At 39.5% G+C, this 21,986-nt stretch overlaps 5 protein-coding genes across 5 annotated transcripts; 3 read left to right on the top strand and 2 right to left on the bottom strand.

Moving 5' to 3' along the window:
• Window positions 1-113: 113 nt before the first annotated feature.
• Window positions 114-1,123, top strand: MELLADRAFT_57553 (uncharacterized protein; the record flags this gene model as incomplete). Its single annotated transcript, XM_007415958.1, has 5 exons — window positions 114-136; window positions 235-264; window positions 349-568; window positions 650-741; window positions 831-1,123. The coding sequence occupies 2 exons, from the start codon at window positions 676-678 to the stop codon at window positions 969-971; spliced, it is 207 nt and encodes a 68-aa protein (XP_007416020.1).
• Window positions 1,124-2,117: 994 nt separating this feature from the next.
• On the bottom strand, window positions 2,118-2,562 carry MELLADRAFT_67606 (uncharacterized protein; the record flags this gene model as incomplete). The annotated part of the gene is made up of 3 exons (XM_007415930.1): window positions 2,118-2,353; window positions 2,410-2,427; window positions 2,493-2,562. The coding sequence occupies 3 exons, from the start codon at window positions 2,560-2,562 to the stop codon at window positions 2,118-2,120; spliced, it is 324 nt and encodes a 107-aa protein (XP_007415992.1).
• A 1,073-nt stretch (window positions 2,563-3,635) lies between these two features.
• MELLADRAFT_67605 (uncharacterized protein) lies at window positions 3,636-4,080 on the top strand (the record flags this gene model as incomplete). The annotated part of the gene is made up of 3 exons (XM_007415959.1): window positions 3,636-3,705; window positions 3,771-3,788; window positions 3,845-4,080. The coding sequence occupies 3 exons, from the start codon at window positions 3,636-3,638 to the stop codon at window positions 4,078-4,080; spliced, it is 324 nt and encodes a 107-aa protein (XP_007416021.1).
• Window positions 4,081-16,328: 12,248 nt separating this feature from the next.
• MELLADRAFT_67604 (uncharacterized protein) lies at window positions 16,329-16,813 on the bottom strand (the record flags this gene model as incomplete). The annotated part of the gene is made up of 3 exons (XM_007415929.1): window positions 16,329-16,600; window positions 16,661-16,678; window positions 16,744-16,813. 3 exons carry the CDS (start codon window positions 16,811-16,813, stop codon window positions 16,329-16,331), a joined length of 360 nt encoding a protein of 119 aa, XP_007415991.1.
• A 1,776-nt stretch (window positions 16,814-18,589) lies between these two features.
• MELLADRAFT_93052 (uncharacterized protein) lies at window positions 18,590-21,433 on the top strand (the record flags this gene model as incomplete). Its single annotated transcript, XM_007415960.1, has 6 exons — window positions 18,590-18,718; window positions 18,787-19,032; window positions 19,122-19,277; window positions 19,345-19,871; window positions 19,987-20,196; window positions 20,269-21,433. 6 exons carry the CDS (start codon window positions 18,590-18,592, stop codon window positions 21,431-21,433), a joined length of 2,433 nt encoding a protein of 810 aa, XP_007416022.1.
• Between the last annotated feature and the right edge of the window lie 553 nt (window positions 21,434-21,986).

Genomic DNA, 21,986 nt, shown 5'->3' with positions numbered 1-21,986 from the left:
ATAACATTAAATCAAAATCAGATAGTAAATAAACAAAATGAACAGAAATGCAATTCTTAAACTACATCAAATTAGAAAGTTCAAGTTAACTAATTTACCTCATCATCATCAACCTTATAGTTCATCTAGTGTTCAAGTTTGTACAATCTGACTTTTCCAAATCAAGTTAAAACTTATCATGGAAAATCAAGTGCTGATCTTATTTCTTTCTATGAACCTTTTCGTTCTATTTAGCATCAAAAATCATCTGATACACCTTGGATTGTAAGTCGATTGGATTACTCGATGACTTATCCAATCAAATGGTAATCAGAAACTGATGAAATCTCTTACGGCGTTTCTTTTCAGATTGGTGCTACTGTAGTCTTTGGGTCGACTCTTACTTATTTACTTTCGGGTGGTGATCGAACGACTCATGCGCATCATGTACATACTCGTTCGATTCCTGTTCAACATTTACCTTCTAATGATGAAGAACATAAACAAAGCTTTGAAGAAGAACATATTCCGGTGGCAGGTAGTTCTGAAGTTTTGACTTCTAGTCCTGCTGGTGAAGGTAGACCTCATGGTAAGTTATCATCCAAACTACCTTATTTTGTAAGTCGATGTTGAAAAAGATTAGTGAACTTTCAATGATCATATTTTGTAGGTGATGGAGATAAAGCTTTAAGACAGATGGTCAAATCTACTGAATCACACAGTGGTAAACAAACCTCAACGGGTGGTTTACAAGAACATGGAGTAAGTCTTGATGAAATTTGATCTGATCTCATCTATATTTGATTTTGATTGAAAGTTAACATACTTGATTTCTTATTTGATTGACATAGGCTATACCTGAGAAGATGGATGAAGCTAGAATAAATAGTTCTAAAAGAGGTACAGACCCAGATGCGGCTATAGATACTAAGACCATTGTAGCCAAGGCTAAAACGGCTCATCAAGATAAGAAAGAGAATGCAAAAGATTGAAAATTTGATGGGTTTATGTTTTAAAATGATTTTTTTTGATCACTAGAATCGTGTATTTTTCGTGTTTTCTGTAGCTTTGCTCCGTTTTGTATGATCAAAGATGTAACTGATGGTTTTATTCGAGTTTTGATGAATAAAAGTCTCTTATCAATCTCAAAGGATCTGGAGAATTCTAAACCGATGAACAGCTCACCAGACATGATGATGCAGTTGTAATGCAATGAAATAGAAAAAGCCCATGATCTATTTTCCGCTTCCAAATCTGAGTGCAATTGTAAAGGCCAGTAAAAGGTTATGAAGAGAATGAAAGATAAGAAAGTGTGTGTAAACACGGATGACGTCATATATACATGCATACCAACCGCATCATACAACATTAGAGCCAATACGCAGCCCAGACGTAAACAAAACGAGCTTGTGAGCAGGCCCGTGTCTATATGCTAGCTTGACACAAGCACCACCACGCGGGATGGGACCAAGGAACACACCGGGTTTGACATACTCGTACAAGTTGCGATCCGCGTCTGCTATCCACAATACGAGGTTGGTAAATGTATATTAGAAATGAAGCCTTGGGATTTTCAAAAAAGGTTTATTAAATGTGGATGTGTGTCGATTGAAGCCTACCCTGTGTGGTGCATATTTGACCAGCTCATTGACGTCCTCATGATTTCCTCACAGTAGAACTGCAATAAGAGATGATGAGGAAGCGCTTGATTGGAACACTTCCGAGAAGCATCAGGCACTTCTATCAATGCTAGGCAGGCTGACAGCCAACCTTTTACTGGCAATCAAGTAGTGACTATTCAAACGCAGTGATATCTGATTGCTAACTCGAGGAACGGTAGAACAACAGGCAGGATGGAAAACAAAAACATTCAACAGATGACCATAAAGATTCGGTACATAAGAAAGGGACACATGCAGACTGGGGTCGTGAAACAATGACTGGGTTCGATCAAGAGTTGAATGAGACAACCAGAAATGAAATAAAAAAGAAATTGTTCATATTGCGAGCACAAGATCCAAAGGACATGAGACTGATGAGAACGATTCAAGTGTCAGTGTTTGTCAATTATTGGATATCGATCAAGAGGTTAACCCACACATTCCGTCCATTTTGAAGGAACTCAATAATCGCTCGATTTAAAACCAGCTGAGCCGATTGAAGCCGGTGAAGTTTGGAAGCGTCACACCTGGGGCAATCCAACCGCGGTTGAAGGTGTACCATTGATTCTGACGATACACATAAGGTGTGTTGTTTATGAGCCCGATCGGCCATTGACCGTTGACTCTGTAGTGTCCATTGACAAAGCTAATCTGGGTCGGCCAACCTGAACCCCATTGGTTCCATCGCTTTGCCAAGATGGGTTCAACAGCAGCTACGGAGTAAAGAGATTAGTAAATGATCACGACATTCAAATCTATGTAACCTTACCTTGCTCATTGGCCACAGCTAGAGAAGAAAAAACGAAAGAATCAGCCGGACAATCTCGAAAGAAAGCTTCAGTGGTGACTCACGTTGTCCTAAAGTAGAGCCAACGAGCGCAACGAGAGCAAGCAGGGTGAAAAACTTGAGACCGAATTGCATTTTGGTAAAAAAAATCTGGTGTGATTGTTAGAACGTGGTAGATAGACCGAAAGTACTGAGTTTTGTGAGTGAGCTTGTGGTTGATGGACGATGTGATGGTCTGGAGAAACAAACCGCCCTCCCAGACCTCTCCTTATATACTCGAGCTGAGTGCGTACGGCCGGTGCTCGTGACTCCAGCATCCCCTTCGAAGTTGTAGCCCCTTCGAAGTTGTAGGGAGGATTGCTTGTCCAAGACCTTTCAATCGAGCTTGGTAATCTCCAGTTCCGTCCGGAGCACTGCCATGTTTCTCATGAAGGATCAGTCATGTTCCTTGGTCTGATTCATGACTGGAAAAGTCAGAGCAGACATATCCTGGTGACGCAAATCGGGCTTGATCTCCGAGATTTACATAACCGCCGTTTTACGGCTTCCCAAGTACATACTCATAGGGTATATAAAATGCTTCCGTCTTTCTCAATCAACTTTACCAAACTGGAGTCAATTGAAAGAGCTCATTCCGATCCGAATCATCCAAGAAAGCGTTGACACTCGCGAAAAGCCCTAAGCCAAGACATATACCAAGCGAATTCGAACATGATTGAATGAGAAAGTCAAGCCCAAATGAAAGTCCAAGAATGAGATGAGTACAAACAGCTACAAACCCGACCGCTTCTTGTTGACAGGCCCTTACTATACCGCACTCATTTTAAAGTCCTTTGACAAATATAAACTCAACAAAGGAGGCGTACGCGGATATGTCTCCTCTGACTTTTCCAGTCATGAATCAGACCAAGGAACATGACTGATCCTTCATGAGAAACATGGCAGTGCTCCGGACGGAACTAGAGATTACCAAGCTCGATTGCAAGGTCTTGGACAAGCAATTCTAGCTGCAGCTTCGAAGGGGATGCTAAGTCACGAGCACCGGCCGCACGCACTCAGCTCGAGTATATAAGGAGAGGTCGAGTAGGGCGTTTTGTTTCTCCAGACCATCACATCTTCCATCAACCACAAGCTCACTCACAAAACTCAGTACTTTCGGTCTATCTACCACGTTCTAACAACCAAACCATCATAACTTTTTTACCAAAATGCAATTCGGTCTCAAGTTCTTTACCCTGCTTGCTCTCGTTGCGCTCGTTGGCTCTACCTTAGGACAACGTGAGCCACCACTGAAGCTTTCTTTCGAGATTGTCCGGCTGATTCTTTCGTTTTTTCTTCTCTAGCTGTGGCCAATGAGCAAGGTAAGGTTGCATAGATTTGATTGTCGTGATCATTTACTAATCTCTTTACTCCGTAGCTGCTGTTGAACCCATCTTGGCAAAGCGATGGAACCAATGGGGTTCAGGTTGGCCGACCCAGATTAGCTTTGTCAATGGACACTACAGAGTCAACGGTCAATGGCCGATCGGGCTCATAAACAACACACCTTATGTGTATCGTCAGAATCAATGGTACACCTTCAACCGCGGTTGGATTGCCCCAGGTGTGACGCTTCCAAACTTCACCGGCTTCAATCGGCTCAGCTGGTTTTAAATCAAGCGATTATTGAGTTCCTTCGAAATGGTCGGAATATGTGGGTTAACCTCTTGATCGATATCCAACAATTGACGAACACTGACACTTGAATTGTTCTCATTAGTCTCATGTCCTTTGGATCTTGTGCTCGCAATATGAACGATTTCTTTTTTATTTCATTTCTGGTCGTGTTATTCGAATCTTGATCGAATCCAGTCATTGTTTCACGACCCCAGCGTGCATGTGTCCATTTCTTATGTACTGAGTCTTTACGATCATCTGTTGAATGTTTTTGTTTTCCATCCTGCTTGTTGTTCTACTGTTCCTCGAGTTAGCAATCACATATCACTGTGTTTGAGTAGTCACTACTTGATTGCCAGTAAAAGGTTGGCTGTCAGCCTGCCCAGCATACATAGAAGTGCCTGATGCTTCTCAGAAGTGTTCCAATCAAGTGCTTCCTCATCATCTCTTATTGCAGTTCTACTGTGAGGAGATCATGAGGACGTCAATGAGCTGGTCAAATATGTACCACACAGGGTAAGCCTCAATCGACACACATCCACATCTAAAAATCTTTCATATGATGCATGACCAAAATTAAACTAATTGAACCAAATAACTTTTCAATCCAATTCAGAAACCCCGTTTAAGACTGAAATGATCCTGGGTATTATCCGCGACCAATCTCTGCCCGTACCTAAAAATGCTGGCACTTGTGCATCAGTGACAGTCCAATCCCCAATCTAAGGCGGAAGGAAGGGAAAGCTGGTACGTGTTTGTGTACATAGTCTGTGATTGTTTGTTATGGTAAAAAGGCATTAGTTGTCAAGTGTAAATTGAGATCAAGTTATAAGCTTATTAAGTGATCTAATGATTCTTTGTTACATCATCTTACACTTGTGATTGTAAAAGAACATTGTGACGTCATAGTGTTTGATTTCGTTATATAAAGCTTTTGTGTGCTGTTTACTTTAGCTTTTTCTCTTTATCGAACTCAAACATCTTTTTGTTCACAATCTTCTTTACCATTAGATTGTTTTCATTCTGTTCGATCAGCTCCTCAGCTTCATAGAGCTGATTACCTGATAACTCACAGGTGTAGGTTATATTCTTATTTAGTTGATGATTATTGAAATCGAACTCAAACATCTTTTTGTTCACAATCTTCTTTACCATTAGATTGTTTTCATTCTGTTCGATCAGCTCCTCAGCTTCATAGAGCTGATTACCTGATAACTCACAGGTATTGTTTTCATTCTGTTCGATCAGCTCCTCAGCTTCATAGAGCTGATTACCTGATAACTCACAGGTATTTCATAATCATCTTTAGTGTGTATCACAAATTCAAGCTGTGTCTGGTTTTGACATGCAACATGGGTTCATCAAACAAAGATTAAATTGATTTACAAACTCTGATATTGTGAATGGAGTTTCAACCTAACAGTTGGTTTTCTGTATTTAAATGATCTTATAAGGTCAGATAATGTGTTGAGATTGTATGTTGTGTTTCAGAAAGGCAACCTCACAATGTTGATCATGGTTTAAAAAATCAATGTTGGTATCTTGAATCTTTTGAATGTTTTTGTGGTTTATTTAGCTATTTTCAAAAGAAGGCCAGTAAAATACTTATCAAATTAGTAAGGGCACATTCACTTAAGCACTCTTTTGTGACAAAGTGTGTTCTTGAATGTCCAGAAATCACATTCTGTGAAATGTGTTTGTTTTCTTAAATACAACTTCAACTCACATTGCCAGCCAGTGTGAAACCCATATGGGTAGTCAATCTAGTCAACTCAGTACATCATCAAATCCAAAGATTAAGATAAAAGTCTCCCTCGTACCTGATTTTCATTCTGTTACATCTGAAGACAATTATGATTTATGTGATGGACCACTGAAAGATCTAGATGTCCTTGCAGCATAGCAATGGTGACACAAATGTGAGTTTTAAATTTTGTTTTGCTTATTTTTACATTCACTAAAGGACTTTTTTTTCTTTCTATTGCAAAGTGGAACCAGAAGACAAAGAACCTGTGGAGACCAAAAAGGCCAAACCTAGTGAGTTCAAAATTCAGGTCTATCTGCTGTTAAAATTTGCTGATGCATTCCTTGCTCAGAAGGCCAAAAGAATCCACCAAAGAAACTGTTAGATCCTATTGAAGCTTAAGCCAAGTGCAAGGCTGCAGCGGCCAAGAAGTGCACCTCTGTGAAGAAGTTGGAGATATGGTATACATGTTCTGTCATGTTCTATTCTTCCTCTATTGATTCATTTTAAAGATCAATTTCCTTGGCTCTTGTTAATTTCCTTTGTATTTATTTCAAATTTCATGTCTCTTGTTGAAATATTTTTGGTTTATTTCTATGTCTTGGTATTCTTTTTTTATTTATCTATCTCTCTTGCCTGGTATCATTTTTCTTTTTTGTTTCCCTTCACTATTCATAATCCTTATTTATTTATTTATTTATTTATTTATTTTTGCGCTTCTCAATCTTTTGTTGTGGTAGTTATTTGTTTTGTTTCTTTTGGTATTAATGCTTCTTTGTGAATCATCGAAATTCATTCAAATTTGAAAAAATGAGTTGGTGTAAGAGATACAGTGTAAAAATACAAATACACAAGACCTGGACTTTTGCACCGGATTTCCTTACACTGGATCAACTGGTGTAAAAGATACAATGTAGAATAATTACACACCACCTTACATAATTACACACAATATAAGTACCATGTGTAAAATTAAACATCAGGGGGGTTTGATATGATTCTTACACCAGAAGTTTTTTACACCAAAACATTTGGTGTAAATGAGTTGGTGTAAACGTCTTCTGCCCCATAAATAATTTGTTGATTCTGTTTGCATTTGTAAATCTTGTTGGATTCCATTTGTCTTGTCAATGGGAACTGGCCAAATTGGGCGGCGGGCACTACAGCCATGATATGGGCTCAACTCAACTCAATCCAGATAGGAGGTAGATCCTATGTTTGTTCACAGATGGCTCAAGCAGGGTAGCATCATCAGTGGACGGTTGATGCGAATGCAGCATAATGTATTTCTTAACCTAATGAAAATCACTTTATCCATTCTGAGTAACACAGCACCAGACCATGTATATTGCACAGTCAAGGCAACTAAAAGTAGGTTGGTGAATTAGGAAAGGCTGTTAGATTGTTGCTGCTGGCAGCAAGCAACAGCAATGGAATGCTGCACGGCAGGGTATGTAGGCCACACTGCTTGTGAGCTCTAATTGTGGTGAGATCCAGGATTGGGAGGAATGATGATGACTTGAAGCAGAGGTAATGACACATAACCTTTGAGTGGGGTCAAAATCTCTATGCCCCAAGCCTAACCCCCAGCCCCCAATCTCCTAAAAGTGTCAATATCGGAGTACAACAAGTATCACTTTGTCTAATTGACAGATACTCATTTTTCACTGTCTTTGAATATATGGTTCTTTTTTGACTTGAAAGATATTAAGTATTCTAACTTTTTTACAATACTTTGTCACTACTTCAGCCGTTCCTTGATTGGTTGCTTCACTTACAACTTTTTTAAACTTGTTTAACATTTTCAACAAATTGCACATTATTTTTTTTTGTAACCATCTGCTCTTGTGTCAGGGATACCTCCTACAGTTCTTGAATATTCCGTGGGAGCATTTTAGTGCCACAAAAGTGCTTGTAACAATGAATTATTGATGTTAGCCCCAATAATACCTAAGATTTCCGTAGAGCATTAGCCTTCTAAGTTATTCAGTGACAGTACCAAGAAGTTTAACAGATCTCAAGCAACCAAAATAACTCAAACCTCACAAAGATAGATTGTACAACAATCCAAGAGCCTATCTGAGTACTTTAGACTGTGTTCAAGACCTACTGGGACTTAATTCAAAAAGAAAGAAAAATGCAAAATGTGATGAAAATGTCAAAAAAAGTTTTAAAGAGAAGCAACCAATCAAGGAACAGCTGTGAAATCTTGTAGCTATCATCTCTCATTGTTCTAATCTCACAAAATATACCACTGCAACCAGTTTACCTGTCAGTCTTTCACTGCCAGCATTAAAGAGATTCCCGGGTGGGAATATGGGTCCCAGGAACCAAATTCCCCATTTGTTACTGCTAAACATCTTCATAAGTATTTCCTCAGTAGCCATTGGGATATATGTAGTCAATTTTTTGGGCTGTTTGTTGCAATTGTGACAAAGTTACAGAACATATTACATGTGAATTTCTCAACCAGATGAGCAGGTAACTGAGCAGAGCTATATGTAGATGATAGCTGAGTATTCACTCAGATGGTTGCACATATGTAACATGTGCTTTCTGATCAGATGGCCACTGCAAGATGGTTTCATGACCCATTCTACTCTCAAAAATGTTCCCATCCTAGTGCTAATACTTATCAATGAACCTCTTTAATGCTGGCAGTGTTTACACCATGGGCATAAGCCTGTTTCAAAACAGTGTTGCGACAGTCTGTGGCATTCCTGTAGTCATGCGCAGTCACTGCGGCCAGCAACAGACTGTCACAGCACCTGTATGCAACATTGTTTTGCCCACGGTGTTAGAGAAGTATAGCCATTTAGCAGTGGGCACCACACTCTTATCTTCACAAAATTTCACATAATGCAACAATCATAGGATTTTATCCCTACTTCATTTCAAGCTGAAACTTTTTTGAAGGTATAATGTCACTTGGACCTGTGGTGCACAGTAAGAGACCCTGTTTCACAAAATCAGTTGCAGCCTTATATACAGTAAATTGGGTGAAGCAGAGTCTTTTAGCTTTGTGACCTGTTTGCAGATGTCGAGGCCTACATGGAGAATCCATGAGAATCCTGGCTTCAGTATCTCTTGGGATCACCAAATGTTAACCTCAATTCAGGCAGTTTCATTTTTCCAGTTGTTGTATTGTTGCTATGTGTGTAGGTGAATTCAGGGCGGCTTTTACTTCAATAAATAACTGTCAAGTTATCATGGAGATTTGATTGTGCAGTAATATTTGCCAATCAATAGTTGCTTTGTGGCATTGGGTTTTTGATTTCCAAATTGTGTTGAACAATCAATGTTCACAGTGGCTGCAAAAGGATGGAACACTTAACCTCATTTGGTGTGGGAGTCGGGTGAAGCTGAATCTGTTTGTTTGAGTTCAAATCACTGCTTGGAAAATAGATTATTTATGTATAGTGAATCAAGGAGTTGATGTCATTGGCTGCAATTGACATAGATGAAGGCTCAACAATTAAATTGATTTTTTGATATGCTGGCCAGATAGTTTAATGCTGTATTTGAGAATGCAAATTTCCAGAATGGTGATTTGCAATATTGACATATGCTGGCTAAGCAGTGATATATAATATGCTTGATCACAATAATCTCTTACTAACATGATAAATCAATTACGACTGAGTAGGATGAGTGATGTAAATATTAATGCACTCCTTTATATATTTGATGATCAAATTTTCAGAGATAGTCATTAAGGAGGTCAAGACATCTAAGCTGTACAATTGACCTATTAGCACAGCAAGAATTATAGCAGGGATAGTACATAATACACCTATAGCTCAATCCTGTATTTGGCTACAGTTCCATGAATACCAAGTTTTTATTTGCACACCTACTGATCCGTCATCTCAAGCTTGGGTCCAGATATGATGTCATAGCATAGAACAATGACATAACACAATTTCTTCAGCACATGGGCACTGTCGGCATCCACCACTGACCAAATGGTGGTGTGATACTTGTTGTCTGGGATGCCACTACATGAGAATTGAAGTTTTACTCTCAGTATTAGTGTGCATATATGGAAATAAACATGCACTAGAGAGTTGTTCTTCTGAAGAATGGGTGCTGCATAACTTGTGTTCCACATGAAAATATCCCCTGCCCTCAACCTAAGTGCCTTAACAATCTTAAACTGCTGCCCATCTTCACATCAGAGTATAACAATTTCTAGCTTGTGCCATATTCTTATTGGGTTTTGGAGTTTCTCTGAAGTTGTACTATTATCCTATTTCATGGTCTGATAGTTGTGGTAGAACATATATGGAATCAATTATCATTGAGTCAATGCTCATATGAAGACACACAGGAGTATAATCATCAGGTACACAATTCCAACAGTATGCACCATGACTGTATCCCTGTAGGACGTTGACGTGCACCCACAGAGAGTCTCCAAAAAAATATGGAAGAACATGTCTCAAGCTCATACTTGTGGATCACCTTTATGCACACAAACTTTGTTGGAACTCAATGGCCCGAGTTTCAAAAACCCACCCAATAAAGTCAAAGCCCCAAGACCTCTTTTGAAGCTCTTGCAAGTTTCTATCAAAAGTCTTTTGTGTGTGCAAGTCAACGTGTCACATGAATACAGACATGGTGATGACTGCTAATGTCAGCCTGAGTCTAAAAAGGGCTGTAGATCAGGTGAATAGTACTTACTAAATGTAGGCTTCTAGGAGTTTTACTTTTAAATCCTAAAGCTTGGTTTTCGATTTCTTAGTAAATTGATAATGAAGATTTATAGTTGGTTTCTATAAATGTCTTTGGTGCGGGATATATACCGCTGCCAGTTAATGATCGAGGTGCTGAACACTCGAACGTCTTCCAAAGTAAAATGCTTTTAATAAGACTTTTAACTTCAGGCCGCACTTCAGTGCTCGTTGATTTATCGATAAAATCAAAAGGGGAAATTTAGAAAGACTTTAGTCGAATAAGCTGCGCTTAACGATCTTTAACGCTTTCGATGATAAGAAAAGATAATAGAAATGAAGAGATGTTTTCGAAACGAAGAAGAGTTTTTTAAAAGCAAGAGTTCTACTGATATAGAAATCTAACAAAGGAAAAAGCTTGAAGGTTTCGAGAGTAAAAGGTTTTTTAGAAAAAGTAATAGATTTTAGTCTAAATTTGTAAGGTAAGAATATGGGAATGATCCTCTTCGTTTTCTCTGAACAGGTTGCCTTTTATCGTAGATTCGTTAAAGCGTAGTTAAATCTGAAAAAGACCCTTTCGTTTTTTAGCTGGTCTAGTTTCTATTCTGGTTCGTAGAGAGGAGGACCCTTGACCAAACCCCTCTTATCGTTCTTTGGCTAGTCAGGGTTTTTTCCTGTTAGACCCTATCTTTGGTTGTCATACTTACTGCTTTTCAATGCTGTTTTGTTATTTCGTCATTCAAGGGTATTATTTGTTTTCTCGGGCCTTTGATGGCAAAAAGATATAGATTTTATTTACACTCTTGATACTAGAGTGAGAGAGTTGTAATATGTAGTTTTCTTATTAAATTTAATTGTCAATGTTGGGAGTTTTTGCTCTGCAAAAACTCCTCTGGTTGACAGCTAAACCAAAGTTGATTATGTTCAGTCAAACCAGATGAGCGGTAAATGATATTATACCAAATACAACAGTTGCTTATAACACATTGCCACTTCAGTTCTTATTACACAATAAATTCTGACAACATGTGATGCAACCAGTTGAAGGAGTTAATTGAGTAGTGCATGTGGGGTAAACTTTGTTTTTGCTCATCAAGTGGTGATCAATCAGGAAGAGAGGTGATAGTTGTAATAATTGGACCTTTGATTCAATATCATCCTCTTTGAATAACAATTTTTCATCAAAATGTTTTCCTTTGAAGTTACTCAATCTGGCTTCCCAGAAGTTCACCAATTCTTGATTGCTTTTTATGCTGGTATTAGCACCTTATGCTGTGGACTTGGCTTGTATTGATTGTGTTAGATTTAGTTACTGGCTCAAATCTTTTGCAAGTTATCCTAAAGTCTCTTTTCCCTCTCTTCAAGACCTTTATCCTTTTTCACATTCAACTCATTAGAAATGATCATCTGACGGGCATGGTCTATCTTGTTCTCAATCTAATTCAAAATTGAGCAAACAAAAAGTGACATATTGAAAAATTAGGTAATTAGTAAGCTGAGAAATGAAGAGTTCATGATCTAATCAAAGGAGTGAAATCAAATGGAAGCAAGTTTTCCAAATCAACACCAAGTGATAAAGTGATGAGATAAAAATGTGAATTCCCTTTTTGCACTCCATGAGCAGGTGTAGCATTGGTATTCTTGGCCAAAGTGGATCCGTCATTCCCCAGTGTCTTCATCTAATTTGAAAAGTTTGGCTCAACTGTAGTTCAAAATCAGAAATTCAAAATGCTAATAAGCCCATATAAAGTCTATCACAAAGAGAGAAAAGAGAAAGACTGACGGTTTCAGAACGACTTTTTCTTCTTCTTCATGGGTTTTGGTCTCAGTATATATATTGAAAACAAAAAGAGGCTATCAAAGGCAGATTGAAAATTGGAGTCATGATTTCTATTGGTTTTAAATCAAATTGAGAGATAGAACAATTAAAAACTTTAAATTAACCCTATTGAAGGGCAGCAATTGCCAGGACAGGTTAACTAACTCAACATGGTTGGATAAGCATTGCACAAGTCAGTCTTGTTGTGGTAGAAAGGATATGCATCATTTTCAAGTCCTTCACAATCAAGACATATGTGTGTGTGTAACAATTCGAGTTCTGGTAGTTGGAAGGGAGTGTGTACATGATGTGATCAGAGAATGAGGGATGGTTTCAAAGCAAAGGAGTAAGGTAATCTGGATTGAACTGGATTCTCCGAATCAGGATGGTGGTTGGAATGTGAGATGGTCTATGTGTCTGAATGGAGCGTGTCTTTCCTCTTTGAGAATAGTTCCTTTATTTCCTGTGCGCGTTCAACTATGAAGTTGTTTCATACCCCTTGCTGAATTCTTCTAGTATGATTATTTGTGTGTTGAACTTTTCCACATATACGCTCTCTCTCTCGAGCTCTCTCTTCCTTCCTCACCGTTAGGAAAAGATAGCTCAAGAGTACGTATTTTCACTTCCCCTAACTTTATCACTGTTTATCTGGTTGTGTGCTCATCACGTCTCAAATAGTCTTTCCGTCCTTTTTTGTACTCCTGCTCATCCGCAGGTAGGGCGTTGAATTCTTCCGCCAGTCTCCTTACATCTATTCGAGTCTTTTCATAGAGCTCCGTACTTACACCTGTCTGTCCAGGGAAGGCGTTGAATTCTTCCGCCAGTCTCCTTACATCTATTCGAGTCTTTTCATAGAGCTCCGTACTTACACCTGTCTGTCCAGGTTATTCTTATGCTCTATTGCGTAGATTAAAATCCGCATCGAATTATTTCAAGTCTAGCCCAAGAGATCAATGGCTTGAGTGTATGTTTATGTTAAATCCATAGTTTGGCATGAGGAACTGTCTGCATCCCACAATGGTGCAATCAACCATCAACCTGAGAGGAGTAGTAACATGCAGATACCAAGACTGGTAGAGCTAGAGTAAAGGTAAAACAATTGAATGAGTCCAAGGATAAAGTGCAGGTTAGTCAAAAGAGATGAAAGTGCTTAACCAGAGATATAGAGGTGAATCTCTTTGAATAACCTTGTAGTCATTTTCACTCAAGACTGCTTCAAAGATGGTACCATTCATGACAGGGATAGCAGCAAAGAACTTGAGAGGATTGATATAAGGTAAACGGTTCTTCTTCAAATGATGTCCATCTACACCATAATTACCAAGAAAATTACCAGTCCAAGCTTTGTGGATCTTAATAACCATACCATACTTGGGAGAATCAGCCACAGCAGATTGAGCAGAGAGACTGAGTTGAGATGGATTTCAGTGTGCAGTTGGAGGTTGAAGACATGCAGAGACAGAACAATCAAGAACTTATATAAATCAACTTCAACCAAGGTTTCAAAGTGTAATTTAGGTTCTTGTTTACTGTCCTGATTCAGAGAAAAGCAATCAAAACAGTTGAGTCAAGTGATCAAGCACTTGAAAAGGATCAATCTTCTTGGAGAAATAAGAGTTTGTATGATATGTATTGATGAGATTTGAGGAAGTTTACTCACATTAGTTGCTGAAGTGGTGTTATCTATATTTTCCATCTTCAATATTCTTGTGTTGGAAATGAAGTTAAGTGAAGTGAAGTGAAGCGTTGATGTTGATGTTGATAAATGAAGTGAGTGGTATTTGATCAATCGGGGTTTCCTCAAAAAAAGAACAACAAAACCTGAAAATTGGATTAATAAAACTATTGAATGATCTTGTAAGTTTTGGAATCAAATGACTGATTCCAACAAAGCTTTTCTCTTGATCTGTGAACAAATTAGGTGATGAGTAAGTTGTGAGATGAGAAGTTGATGATCTGATTAAAGGAGTGAAAGTAAATGATACCAAACTTCCCAAATCAACACCAACTAATAAACTGATGAGATTGAAGTGCAAGTTTCTTGGAGTTCATTCTGTTGGGATTGTTCTAACCAAGTTTGACCAATTGAATTGAATAACATTACTGTATTTCCATTCCAAGGTGGTGATGCGAGTAAGTCTTTGCTTCGCGAGTAATGAGTAGATCTAGATTGTTTGGATGAGAAAAAGATATCGAGTGCTTGTAAGATGATGCAATAAGCTTTTGAGACCTTGAAGTTTTTGCTGTAGATTTTGAAAACAATGCTCAAATAGGAAGTTTTGATTTTTGAATGCTCTTCTAGCTAAGCAAGAGTCATTCCTTCAAATAGCTGAAGGTTGAGGTGAAGGTGGTGGGTAAGGCCGTTCAGATGAATAGACTCGAGGTAATGTGATACACAAAGAGCTCGATCTGAGTGGGGGAGCTTCGTTGGGTAATTTTTGATTAGTACGCAGCAAATTAAAAAATTCGATCATCACCAACCATTTCGGGACGTACAAATTCATATGGGGGGTCATTTGTAGCATGCTAAGATCTCAATTTGAATTGCGTCGTCAAAAGGAACCAATCCATTAGTTTCTTCAGGAGCGCACTCGAGTATCACATTACGGAGTGTACGAGATGTAGTTCCTATACTGCCATATGAGACATATATATTTATTGAGGCTGAGAGCGAGAGAAAGTTTCTAAATGGAGAGCTGAAATGAGTATCTCGTCACAAGCAAGAGCAAGTTTTGAAAAGAATCCTACTAAGCTCTGAGACCTGGGTAAATCCTCAATCTCAGGACGATCTTCACAAGTTGAAACCAGTCCGAGATTTTATCCAACCCAACAATAGCCCGGGGTGACCTGAGGCTCCGAAGGCGAGATTAGCCCAAACGAAACCCACATGAGGTTCGTGAAAGTTTTCATGAATCGACTTGCCGTTGCCGCAACTTTTGATTCCTTCATCATTGGATTGCCTTATGTTCTGATGATGACCACCATATTCAAGGAACAAGAAGAAAGATAGTTTACAATTCGTCCCCATCGATTTCCATCAACTTATTCTTAACTTCAATTTTTGAAAAATCTGAATACATGGTTAAAACAAAATCAGTTGCATAACTTCTGGATCATTTGAATGAATGAGATCAAAAGGTATTGACCAGAAGGAATCATTGTAAGCGTATTGTGAGAATATTATCTGTTGTTTTTGTTGATGATGATGCTTGTTGTTGACCGTTATTATGAAAATTAAGAATGAAGTTTTGATTCTATTTGTATTTCACTGCTTAGTGATTGATGTTCATCTGCTAAAGGCTGGACCTTAAACTCAATCGTAACATCTTCACCATTTTTAATAAATTGGTAAACTCGGTTTGATGGCTAACTTAGAAAATATCAAACTACTTCTCTCTGAGTCGATCCCGAGCATTAAGATTCAATCAATTCATTTCATCTTGAAATGATGAATGCTGTGGCACGTGCGGTATCTTATCCAGCATAATGAAGAGTTCGTTATGCGCCACAAAATGCAAAGACATATTCAACATGTTAAATATGAAGCGATTGACCGACACAAGTGAGGTTTTGCAAAAGATGCTAAAACATACTCACAGCTGAGCAACCTCTCAACACTCACGGTTACTTAGTGACTTGTATGGCAATACAGCACAATGATATCTGATTGATGGCTGAAGACACGTGAACAACACAATAGAACAAGTAAAAAACATTCAACAGACGACCGTAAGGATTCAGTACATAAAGAAGCGACAATGTGAACGGGATCGTGAATCAATGACAGGAATCGATAAAGGCTTGAATAACAAAACCAGAAGAAAATGAAGAGAAAATGTTCATATTGCGAGCTGAAGATCCAGAGGATATAAGCTCAGAACAGATGGACGCGAAGCATGACATACTGTTGGAACAAATTTCCATGTCAGTATTTACCCGTCATTCGAATTCAAGCAAGATACTCACAGTTTTCGACCTATGTGAAAGGAAGGGTTATTAAACGCGTGGTTTAGAACCAGCCGGCTGGGGGGCCGCTGTTAATGAAGGAACCGAAGTTTGGGAGAACGGGGTTCGTAGGCAGCACACCATTGGGGAACACGTTTAGGGGTACACTGTACCACCCCCCATTGTGCCAACCGACAGGTTGTTTGTTTATCAACCCGAGTGCCCATGGGATTGCTTGAGTGCCCACTGCCCAGTGTTGATTTCGGAGAAACACATTTCGGCCCCAGGCTGTGTTCCATTGGTTCCATCGTTTTACCAAGAGAGTTTCACCAGCAGCTACGGAGAAAGAGATTAGTAAATGATCAAGAGTCGACATTCAAATCTATGCAACCTTACCTTCCGCATTGGCCACAGCTAGAGAAGAAAAAACAAAAGAGTCAGCCGGGCAATCTCAAAAGAAAGCTTCAGTGGTGACTCACGTTGTCCTACAGTAGAGCCAACAAGCGCAACAAGAGCAAGCAGAGTGAAGAACTTGAGACCGAATTGCATTTTGGTAAAAAGGTTATGATGGTTTTTGGAACGTGGTAGATAGATCTAAGATACTGAGTTTTGTGAGTGAGCTTGTGGTTGATGGACGATGTGATGGTCTGGAGAAACAAACCGCCCTCCCAGACCTCTCCTTATATACTCGAGCTGAGTGCGTACGGCCGGTGCTCGTCACTCCAGCACCCCCTTGTTGTTTGTCGTCTTTAGTCAAAACATAACATACGCGTCCGAGACTGCCAAGACCTTGCAACCGTGTGGTAATTGCTAGTTCCGTGAGAAACCCTCTCAAGTGTGACCTTATGAATCAGTCGCGTTCATGTGGTCATGACAGAACAGTTCACGTAAAAGTTCAAGAGTCAGCGCTTGGAAGTTGGCTTTGAGTCAAAGATTCATGTTCAAATCCTGTCAGCACCTCTTGGCAGAAAGTCACTCATTGAAATTGTTGCATCGCTGCTCCGATCTCAAATTTTCCGAAGGAACACACGATAAAGTCATTTCACACCAGGTACAAACTCGACTATGCACTCGCCAGGAGTGAGCGTGGGACGTTGCTGAGGTAAGTTGTTCGTAAGCTAGACTAGATATCCCTTCGCACTGCCTCCACAAAACCGGCTTGACTTCTCTTCAGAATTGAGGCAAGGAGCATTAAGCAATGCGTAAAAAAATCAACAATCAAGATCCATCGGAGTTGAAGATCCGAGATGCTCTCGAATGTAAACCTAGATGCCTCGCAAGGGATATGCCCTCAGCCGGTTTTGTTGAGGGTTTTCCGTTTGAACAAGGGCCAAGGCTAGATGCCAGAGCTTGGAGTCATTTCTCGGGCAGGTGTACTCCGACTAGTCTCCGAGGGTACAAAACTAAGGGTCACCGGTGGTAAGGGCGCACACTGCAAAGAGGAAAACAACTCGGATCTATCCACCCGAGTGACGAGGTGTTTCTTGGCAGCGTAGAAATTTGAAATTGCTTTGTTCTATGGACTTGAATCTTTTCCTTTTCTCAGTCAATCAACTTTCTCGCCAAACTTGCAATTTTGATTCCTTTGCATAGTTCTTTCGAATCTGCATCATAACCGTTGCCACAAATCATCAACTCTACACTGCATACTTCTTAACTCATGTTAGACTCTGGTTCGTGATTTCTCACACTCACCTCTGAAAGTACAGAGTCACTTTTTGCGAAATTGTACATAGTATTTACTCACTACACGGTAAAAGTTGAGCAAAGTCAAAGAACATAAATCCAAAGTGTTGGGCCCTGATTCTTTTGAAAAACACCAATATAATAAGTTCTGAGAGAATATCTATTCATCGATTTATGAGTGGAAGAAGGCTTGATAAGTTGACTTAGTTTTGATCTTGATGCGGATTGCTCAAGTCTTTTTTTCGAAAATGCAAATATCGAGACATGTTAACAACTTCTGGTAAAATGTACTTGGCATCCGTTTTTTGGATTTTTAAAATCGAATTGACTGATCAGAAAGGGCTCTCTTGATCCTTTGCTTTTGACACCAACTGATGCTCAAGGCTTTAAGTTGTAGCATAACGATCGAAGTTATAAGTATCGACGTGTCAACTATGTGACTTTGAGACATGTAATTGATGAATTTGTATGTAGACTCTGAGCAATTTCCATTCATCATCTTCACCATCAAACACCTTCAAACCTCATTATTAAACCTCATTCGCCAAGGTCAACAGCAACATCATCAAACATCCAATCGAAATATAAATATCATCTCATCATCAAGCTCAACAGTTCATATTCTGAACGTCCTTAGCTATGCGATTGGCCGTCTATGGAGCTGCTTCAACCCTTTTCGCCACTTCGGCTATCTTGTCAGCCTTCAGACAGAGATCCAACTTTTATAGTGCATCTGTTTACTTGAGTAAGAGCAATGCATGTATGATGGTAAGCTGTTGAATAGATTTCTATCCTTGATTGATCATTGGCTTAAATCAGTTTATGTCGTATACCAGATCCTTTGTAACTTTGGAATCTTCTGTACCGTCATCCTTTCAAAGGTCCTTCAATCAATCTTCTTCGGAAACCTGAGGTCAATCGAAATAGGAAGATTGCATGATCGACTATGGTTCACCGTCACTGAGACTCTACTTGCCTTGGCGATGTTTCGGGATGAGTTTGATACAACATTTGTCGTCTTATTCATTAGTTTGATCTTTGTCAAATGTTTCCACTGGTTGGCATCGGATCGAGTCGAATGGGTAACCTACTAATTCTTCCTTATTCAGTCACTATTCTTGATTCTTTGATTTCACCTCACTGACTCTCAAACCCATTCTGTTTCATTCAGATGGATCAATCTCCCACTCCACCCGGACGATTATTTCACGCTCGAATGATTAGTGTATTGTCACTTATATGGATTACCGATCTATTGCTCATTGCCTATGCAACTGAATCTATTCTTTCTGAAGGAGCAAGTGTGATTTTGATGTTTGAGATGGAGGTAAGTCACATCAAACTCACATTTATTGACTGGTCAATAATCAATATCTGATGAAATGTGTTCTTAGTACATCATCATGTCTGTCACATGTCTATCGATTATAGCCAAATATCTAATCAACTCTTATGGTCAATACCGTGCCCAGGAACACTGGGAGGAAAAATCAACTTATGTGTTCTACATCGAATTGGGCACTGATTTTCTCAAACTACTCACTTACATCGGATTCCTCTCTCTGACCCTCACTTTTTACGGTTTACCGATCAACGTGATTCGGGATGTGTATTACACTGCAAGGTCGTTTATAACCAAGTGTAATAACTTGATGAGGTTTAGACAAGCTACCCGAAACATGAATGAACGCTATCCAAACGCTACACAAGAAGAAATGGATGCTTTGATTGACAAAACGTGTATTATATGTCGTGAAGATATGGAATTTCGTGCAGATGCGGCAAGACCAGCTAACGAAGCTCAGAATGCTGGCGCAGGCGGTGGACCCAACGATACTCCTAAAAAACTTCCTTGTGGTCACGTCTTTCATTTCCATTGCCTTCGAAGTTGGCTGGAGCGTCAGCAAACTTGTCCGACTTGGTATGTGGTCTTTGGACCCTTTGACTTGCTTTGTCGTCACCTTTCCTTCCCGCCACAATTGTCTAATGCATCTATACTTTGTTGGTCTTGGCACTTATACTGCATCTTCTTCTAGCCGACGACCTGTTCTTCAAAGTCAACCCATTGCTCCTCCAGTACATGCTGCAGCTCCACAACTTCCTGCAGCAGGTGCATTCGGTCAGCCTCAAGTTCCACCTGCTCAAGGTGGACTACCTCAGCCCCTCGGTACCGGAACAGGGCCTCGGCCCGGACATCTTGTTTCGAGGCAGGAGGCTGCGAACCGGGCCCGTGAAATCCAACAACGGTTAGTCAATCCGTTAGATACCATGGGTTATCTGACGCCGGATCTGAGGCTTACTGAGTATTCTGCCAGCAGTATACAAGCGATGAGACCGCCGATGCAACAGAACCAGCTAGCGGGCAGCTCTGGCCCTCTGCCTCCCAACCCCTTACTCTCATTCGAAATCCCTAACCCACCTAATACGCTCCCAAGAAGAGCTGTACCACCTGCATCTGAGCCACCTGTAGTTCTTCCCTCAACACCTCAACCTTCACTACCTTCACAGCCGTCGACCTATAGCACTAGTTCATTCGGTGAATATCCTTATCACATGAGTGCACCGACCCTCGGTCGAAAAACCCCACTAACTGATTACGAAAAGAAAAAGCTTGCAGATAAATCAGGTGCAGCAGAAGTGGCGCGAAGACAAGAAATCTTACTCAACCAACCACTTCAATATCATCAACAAATGCAACCTCGCAATGAATCCTTACCATCAGCTCCTATTTCTCCAGTTGTCAATCCTCTACATGAACAGCAGCCTTCGCTTGTACAGTCTAATTCCCTTAGTTCGGCCCAAGTACCTCGATCTACTGGATATCAGTATCCTTATCAGTCTGGCCCAGTACCACCTGAGAGCGCAAATACAATGAGGCCTTCACCACCGATCTCACCTGTCGATTCTTTGGGTGATGGAGATATCAGTAGTCTGCCGACGGAGCAAGCTGATAGCCAAGCTCCTACCAATAACACGCCTAGAGCTGCTACAGCCCTTGGCATCCCAGTGTCTAATCCATTTTCGACCAGCTCACTCAACTTGCCAAATTCATTTGATCCACTATTACCACGATCAACCTCCTCCTCAACAAGCACATCCACATCAGAATATAAAGCAAGAAAAGGATTAGAAACGAAAATGTTGGATCAAGAATTACCATGTTTGATTCCATTATTTGATACTGAAACTTACAAGGTACCTGAAAGTTTAAAACTTGGAAACTTAAATCAATTGATTTCAAGTGAAGGATTGAAGATTGATCCAAGTTCAATAGTTTTACCCACTAGAAAGTTTCAATTAGAAGAAAATTCAGATTTTGTTAAAGATGGATTAAGAGATCAATTGAGATTGATGATTGAAATTCAAGAGATTATGAATGGCTGTTCTAAGAGGTTGAAGAGAGCTTTAGGTGAAGATGAAAAAGATGAAGGTCAGAATGAAAAGAAGGGAAAAGGAAAAGAAAAAGAAACTGAAGAACAATGAAAGAGAAGTGATAGGTTTCTTTGAGAGAGTTTTTCCATTGTGCGGAGATGTGGTGTGTGTGTTTCTTTGTATGAGATGTGTTGTATCTAACTTTAGCTGAAATTGGATTTATCAATTTTTATTACATTCAAAATCAAATGCAAATTTAAATTACAGTCTTTTTTTATATAAAATTTCTGATTCTTTTTGTTGGATTTGTGGTGTTTGGATATGAAGAAGATTAGCAAACATTTTAGTTAAACCAATATTTTAATGAAACAATAGGGCTTGAAGATGTTAAAGCAGATTTGTTTTCATTACTCAAGGGTATGTTTTGTTGTGTTTTCTTTTGGTGTTTTTTTTCCCAAAAAATGTTGGAATTGAAGAAAAATCTGTCCGAGAAAAAATATAGTTTGGCAGCGGTTACGGGTCCACAAAAAAATGATTCCCGTCCCAAAAGGACTTCAAAAGGTCCTTTTGGAAAACTGCAAAAAATGATTTTTTTCCTGTTGATGAACTCTTTCTTGGACTACAAGGCAAAATGTCATCTCAACACCTAACTTAACTCAAACCT

This window comes from Melampsora larici-populina (genome assembly GCF_000204055.1).
Source record: "Melampsora larici-populina 98AG31 unplaced genomic scaffold MELLAscaffold_55, whole genome shotgun sequence".
NCBI classification, from domain to species: Eukaryota; Fungi; Basidiomycota; class Pucciniomycetes; order Pucciniales; family Melampsoraceae; genus Melampsora; species Melampsora laricis-populina.
The sequence above is the reverse complement of the archived record's forward strand: the minus strand, read 5'-3'. Positions and strand labels throughout refer to the sequence as shown.